At 65.5% G+C, this 6,478-nt stretch overlaps 3 protein-coding genes across 3 annotated transcripts; 1 reads left to right on the top strand and 2 right to left on the bottom strand.

Moving 5' to 3' along the window:
* Positions 1 to 149: 149 nt before the first annotated feature.
* MNEG_8163 (hypothetical protein) lies at positions 150 to 602 on the bottom strand (the record flags this gene model as incomplete). The annotated part of the gene is made up of 1 exon (XM_014043364.1): positions 150 to 602. One exon carries the CDS (start codon positions 600 to 602, stop codon positions 150 to 152), a length of 453 nt encoding a protein of 150 aa, XP_013898818.1.
* Positions 603 to 2,572: 1,970 nt separating this feature from the next.
* On the bottom strand, positions 2,573 to 3,705 carry MNEG_8162 (hypothetical protein; the record flags this gene model as incomplete). The annotated part of the gene is made up of 3 exons (XM_014043363.1): positions 2,573 to 3,093; positions 3,306 to 3,395; positions 3,615 to 3,705. 3 exons carry the CDS (start codon positions 3,703 to 3,705, stop codon positions 2,573 to 2,575), a joined length of 702 nt encoding a protein of 233 aa, XP_013898817.1.
* A 503-nt stretch (positions 3,706 to 4,208) lies between these two features.
* MNEG_8161 (putative carrier protein) lies at positions 4,209 to 6,136 on the top strand (the record flags this gene model as incomplete). Its single annotated transcript, XM_014043362.1, has 6 exons — positions 4,209 to 4,226; positions 4,328 to 4,367; positions 4,683 to 4,922; positions 5,399 to 5,553; positions 5,866 to 6,006; positions 6,092 to 6,136. The coding sequence occupies 6 exons, from the start codon at positions 4,209 to 4,211 to the stop codon at positions 6,134 to 6,136; spliced, it is 639 nt and encodes a 212-aa protein (XP_013898816.1).
* Positions 6,137 to 6,478: the final 342 nt, after the last annotated feature.

Raw genomic sequence — 6,478 nt, 5'->3', positions numbered from 1 at the left:
GGAGGGAGGGGGCGGTGCCGTGAGAGGTGTTGACCGCGGGTTGACAATAATTTTAATGGTGCTGCAACGGCGGTGGTGATGGCGACACGGCGCCGCGCCGCTCGCCAATGGGAGGGGCGCTAGACAGGATGCAGCGGTTGTGAAGCGGCCTACGGGAGGGCTTTTGCAAGCACCGTGTGCGACACCGGCCCGGGCCATGGCAAATAATCCCCCAAACGCACCTTGGGCGGCGAGCCGGGGGCGACTGCCTCAAACCACGCCGCCCCGCGGCCGCGCGCGGCCGCGTCCCACCGCAGCGCCAGCTTGCCGCCGCTCCTGGGCTCCAGCCAGCCCGCGACGAGCGGGTAGCGGTCCACGGTGCGCTGCAGGGCGGCGGCCAGTGCCGCGGCGTCCATGAGGCCGTCAAAGCGCCACGCGCCGCTGATTGTGCGCCGCAGGTGGGACGCGTCCATCGCGTGCAGCTCCACCTCCCCCCGCGGCTGCGCCGCGGCGGCGCGGACGTTGACGCGGCGCTCGGCGCGGCGGCGGCGGCCGGCGGCGGCCTCCGTGGCCTGCACGATCTGGCGCGCCGGCCGGATGGTGACGTTGGCCAGGAAGTCCATCCTTTGTCTGCCCGGCTGGATCTGCTACCTGTAGGGCCCCGGTGTCACTGCAGCTGGCCGGTTGTTGGGAAGGCCGCTGGATGGCCGCGCCCGCTAGCGTGCTTGGGTGCTCTGTGTGGCAGTGGCGGCGCAGGAGGAGGGGTGTGGACTGTTGCAGGATGTACATGCAGCTTGAGTGTTGATATATGCGGCCGCATCAGCTGCCTCGCGGTCCATGTGGTGAGCAAGTGCCGGACAGCAGCAGCGGCGGCCGGGGGGCAGCCGGCTGTTTGGGCCAAGTGACACCATGAACATCGCTTGCGGGCTTGCAAACACAAAGATCCGCGTGGCGAGCGTGGGTGGCGAGCGAACCGTATGCACCTGTGCGCCCGCGGCACGGAATCAACCCTCTGCAGAAGCGGGCGTGCCCGTGACACCGCCTCGATCCGGCTTTCACACAAGTGTATAATAATTTCAAAGCCGTTACACACGGCGCCAAGTAACCGCACCTGTGCTTTCTTGGCTCAGGTTCGCATGACTGATTTGAGGCCTGGGAAGTGAGAGTTTAGGCACCTTGCTTGTTCAGCAGAGCCGGGCCCAGGCTGGTTGGGATGCAAAAGTATGAAATGGGAATGCCAGATTTGCCAGGCCAAAACAATCCTCAAGCTTTCGCGCATACCAGGTGCTGGGTAGCCGCTGGTGTCACACTCCACAAGTGTCCGGGTGCACGATGATCGGCAGCTGCTGGGAACCAGCCAGCCGAGTGCCAGGCAACCGCTGCGTAGTGATGAAATGCAGCTGAGATTTGAGCAGCGCTTTGTGGCCCTACCCAAACGCCAGGAGCTGGTGAAGAGCTCAATCTCGTGCCTGTTACTCACGGTCAGGGAGTGAGGATGAAGAGTGAGCGTCGGAATGGGCGCGAAAACCAAGAAGCAGGGTCCCACAAAGCAGTCCAACCCCCCATCACTCTCCACCCCGTATTCAAACGACATGCGCCCGTCAGGAAACGCGTGGGGCTGGCACTGGGGGTTATTGCCTGGCTGCCACGTGGGCCTAGTGCCTCGCCGCTGCCATGCATCGACCAAGCTCCGAGGCTCCCGTGCTTTGGTGAGAGGCGCCTGAGACCACACCATCCACACAGCACTTCTGCGAGGTCACAGGTCAGCTGCCCTTGAGCATCACACGCAGCTGTCTGTACGCTCAGCCCGCTGGCTGCGGTCGGCCAACTTGTTCAATTCGGACAGCTGCAGCACAATACTTGCTGTAATTCGGTAACATCCGCTCGCAAGTGTGGTGGCGATGCAACACAGTTTTCGGAACATAAACGTAAGTTTGTGTTGGAAGGAGTTGAGTGAAGGCGATGTGGCAGCCAATTGAAGGGTTTAAGGACATCTGCCCGGCAGCCGGGTCCGGCGTGCTGCGCCGAACGTTGCCGTGGGGCAAGTCGCAGCAGGCACACAATGTCTACTGAACGCAAGTGATTAGCGCGCGCGATACGGTTGACGCGCTGCACCAAGCCGGGGCTCGGCGTGGCACCCTTGTTGAATATACGATGTTCATGGCGATGAAAGCACATTGGTTGAAGCCAGCAGTGGAAACAAGCAGGGAGTTTGAGCTACAGTACAGTACGACTCGACACATTTGTGGGACGAGGGCGGCGAGGCTGGTGGAGCAAGCGAGCCACAAGGCAAAGCTGCAGCCCTGGTCGCGCGAGGCCAGGCGAAATGGGTTCCAGGGCAAAGTGCGGCCGCAATAGCTGGGCACGCTAGCATCACGGTGGTGCGCTGAGCAGGTGCATGCGCATGGCTGGCGGCACCCGCCACAAGGCTGGTTGGTCTGTGCAGCCGTGTCACACACCAGCTGGTTGCCGCGCGCCAGCAAACAAGAGGGGGGCTCTGAGGTGCAAAAGTATGGGCGAGGGCAGTCCAGGCCGTGTTGACGTACCCGCTTGCAGCCGCAGCAAGCGGTCCTTGTGGTTCCCTGCAGCCACCTCATTCGTCGCAGCCCTCTGGGGGCAGCCGCCCCATGAACGCCGCCGCGAGCTGCAGGGCCGTGCGCTGCATGGCGTCCGCATTGATCTGGGCGCGCTCCGCAAAGCGCCTGGCGAACCACAGGGGGTCCTGGTCCCCAAAGTAGCCGCCCACAGCCTCCCTGGCCAGCCGCTGCGCCCTGGCTGCCGCCGCCGCCGCGCCGGCTGGGTCGCTGTCCCGGCTGCCCTTCTCCGTACCGCCGGTGCCGCTGCCTCCAGACAGCATAGGCGCGCATGCAGTGGGCGTGGGCTCACCGGCGGACGTGTCGTGCAGGGTGGCCCCGGCGCCTGGCAACCGCATCCCCGTTCGCTCACCAACCGAGGCGGGCTGCTGCTGCTGCTGCTGCTGTTCCTGCTGCTGGCGCATCTCCGCGTGGCTGTACCGCAGCCACTCGACGCCAATGCACAGCGGCGGCGCGTCCCCGTCCGCCTTGTGGGCGTCGAAGACGCTGCGGCCCAGGCAGGCAGCCGTCAGCAGCTCGCCTGGGGGCGTGGGTGGGTACCGAGTTTATGCAGCGGCAGACGTAAGCATGGCCTTGAACATTAGTCATGGACATGCAGGAAGACAGGCCCTTGATACCCCTGCAGTTGCAGCCGGGCATGTTGGCTGATTGACCGGGCGTGCGCCACATGTGCCTCGTGTGTGGTGTGATAATATCACGATGGGTCACGGCACCGCAAGCCAGGGCGCACACCTGGCGGAATGGTGGGGCGCTCGGCAGCGTGCCAGGCGGCCAGGTCGATGCCTTGGTGGAAGGCGCTGCGCAAGCCCACGCACGTGGCACCTGCACGGGCGCGTTGGCGGCACAGCCGGGCGCCGGTGGGTGCGTCAGCGGCGGCGATGCGGACGCGGGACGCATGCAGGCCGCGACAGCTAAGGGCGTGCAAGCAGTATCTGCATGGAACGCGTGCAATTTATGTAGACCATTGTCATGGCGGCGGGACTATGCGCAGCTGAGGTGCCGCTTTCGTCAAGGCGCGACATCGCGCGAGGGCGCGCGCACCGGCGGACTTTCCGTCCGGCTGAACAACCAGCAAGCCCGCACAGCTCTCCTGTTGTTGCTCTACAGATGCGTTAGGTGCGTTAGTAGTCATGATATTGAAGGCGTATAGCGTCGTGTCGCTGCCGATTGTGCCGTGGCCCTTTGGCAGGAGTCTCGAAAGAAACAAGCCTCGAGAGTCAGAGTGAAGTGCTTATAGAAAATGATGCTGTAACGTTCGCTTATTAGACTGAACACGATCAAGTTACGGTAGTAAAAAGCCATTCCGAGCTGCACGGCACTACGTTTACCGGTCATCACACCCGCTTTGACAACCACTCTCATTGTCCCATCTGGGAGGTTGTGTATGGGAGTTACTATTGCTGATAGACTAGTGACCTCGTGTCATTACTCACCCGCGATCTACATTGAAAATGGCAGGCTCAATAAGCATAGCGTGCAGCACACTGCAGTGACGGCTACATATATAATCTAGAAGGCTCAGTGGCCGCAAGGGTGCCGTCCAGGGCCCCTCTGAACTCTGCAAACGCTGGTGGAGCAGCACTCTAGCGTGCCGGGGCAAGCGTCGAAGCTGGCGCGCAGGGAGGGGCGTTCAGGATGGGGAACTGGCTGCAGGTGAGAGAGGGATTGAAGACTCACACGGCGAGGGTTCCTTGTGCCTGCTGCAATGCACGCGCATCACGGCCTCTTTCAAAACCCGCGGTCCGCGACTGCAGGACCCCGCGGTGGTCAATGGTGTGTCTGGGGCCATTGCAGGTAGGCATTGCCCCGGATGGCGCAGGCGGCGCCCGCTGCCGAACGCACCGCTCGCCGCTTCTCGCGACCGTCGGTGCCGCTCGGCCTGCACCTCGCCCCGGCACAGCTGCCGTCTTGCCCGACCGCCCGCGAGTTCCTTGTGAGACAGTCCCCACGGATCTCGCCGCATTCAGAAGCCGCGTCACGCATCGTTCAGGCATTCCGCCTCCCCAAAACGTCCCCGTCGCCCGGCCCCCCGTGATGCGAGCGGGCGTCAACGCCCTCATCCTTCTGCCCCTGCCCACACGCCGCCTTCGCCCGCCGCGCCGCCCGCAGGCGCCCTGACAGCCACGTTTGTGTGCCCATTGGACGTCCTGAAGACGCGGCTGCAGGTGCAGCGCATCTCGTCCACCACGCGCGTGGGCATCATCGGCGGGCTCTCGGCCATTGTCAAGGCGGAGGGCGCCAAGGGGCTGTACCGCGGCCTCACGCCGACGCTCATGGCGCTGCTGCCCAACTGGGCGGTGTACTTTTCGGTCTACGGGCGCCTCAAAACGGTCCTCACCACGCGGCAGGGTGGGTGGGGCTGCCGCCCGGGGAGCACGCGCGCCGCGGCGCAACAGAGTCCGTTGAGTGCAGCCGCCTGTGGCTCGCGGCTGGCGAGAGTGGGGGCAGTGTGCTGCTGCGCCAACAGCGGCCAATGGCTGCACACAGCAACAGGGTTTGCTGGCTGGGGTGCGCCGCGGGCTGTCAAAGCAGGGGTCTTGCACCACGGCGGTGGCGGCGGCGCGTGAGGACGCCGGGGGCTGGTGGCAGTGGCGGCTAGCGGCGCGAGGGCGGGCAGCTGTGCAGTGGATTGAAATCACGTGTCGCGCCGGCTGCAGTGGCTGCTGCACATGCTGCTAGGGGCGGTGGCATGCAGGAGACCTGCGTAATGGCAGTTTGCCGCGGTCGCGCGGCGGCTGGACGGTGGTGTAGTGGCGACCAGGCAACCACCCTGCTTTACCGCGGCTTCACCCGACCATGTCACCCGCGCACGCCCCCGCGCGCAGGGCAGCAGGTGGCGGCGACGCCCGCAATACACATGGCGGCTGCCGCGGGCGCGGGCGTGGCCACGCTGCTGATCACCAACCCCTTGTGGGTTATCAAGACGCGGATGCAGACGCAGCACATGAACATCAGCTATGGCCGGGGGCGGCAGGTCCGGGTGAGCAGCCCCTCGGGGGGCGGGGGAGGGGGCTGGTTGCTGCGGCATCGGGCCGCAGCCCTGGGGCGGGGATGGCAGCCGGCGGCGGGAAGGGGTTGCGTGGGCGGGCAAGGTGTGGCTGCGGAGGGTGCTGAATCAGGCCGCCGGTGCAGTGGGCTGGGCAGTGGTTTGTGGCAAGGGTGTTGACTGTTTGGGGCTGCACGCGGCGATTGCATGCATCTTTCGAGACAGGTTGCCCGCAGGGCCAGCTTCACCCGCTTTCGCGTCACACAGCTTGACTCACCACCCTCTGTCGCCCGCGCCGCGCGGCAGACGGAGTACAAGAGCACGTTTGACGCGCTGCGGCGCATCACGCGCGAGGAGGGGATGCGTGGGCTGTACAGCGGCCTGGCACCCAGCATGGCGGGCATATGCCACGTCGCGATACAGTTCCCGCTGTACGAGGCGGCAAAGGTGGGTGTCAGCGGGGGCGGGGGGAAAGGGGTGCACGGTTGTTGGGGTGCGTGCGTGTGTGCTTGGGAGGGGGCCCGCTGCGCAGGAGGGGCTGGGGGTCGTGTCGGCCGTTGATGTAGGGGCGCGCTGAGCCCTGCGTGGTGGGTCTGGTGTCGACGGACGCTGGAGCGGGGCGCGCTCCACCCCGCCCTGCCTGTAGCACGCGCGCGCGCATCGCGAGTGTCAGCAGCGGCGGCGCTCAGTAGGCTGGGCATCCGCGAACCAGCCAGCTTGCAGATGCGCAGCCAGCCCTCCTGATGCGCGAGAGCCGCGCCCAACCTGTGCCCCCCCTCACTCCCCCCCCCCCAAAGGTCCATGCGGCGGCGCAGCGTGGTGTGCGGCCTGACGAGCTGGACGCTACCGAGCTGGTGGTGACGAGTGCGTTCAGCAAGATGGTGGCGTCGACGGCGACATACCCCCACGAGGTGCCGTG

Source organism: Monoraphidium neglectum (genome assembly GCF_000611645.1).
Source record: "Monoraphidium neglectum strain SAG 48.87 unplaced genomic scaffold scaffold01522, whole genome shotgun sequence".
Classification (NCBI taxonomy): domain Eukaryota; kingdom Viridiplantae; phylum Chlorophyta; class Chlorophyceae; order Sphaeropleales; family Selenastraceae; genus Monoraphidium; species Monoraphidium neglectum.
The sequence above is the reverse complement of the archived record's forward strand: the minus strand, read 5'-3'. Positions and strand labels throughout refer to the sequence as shown.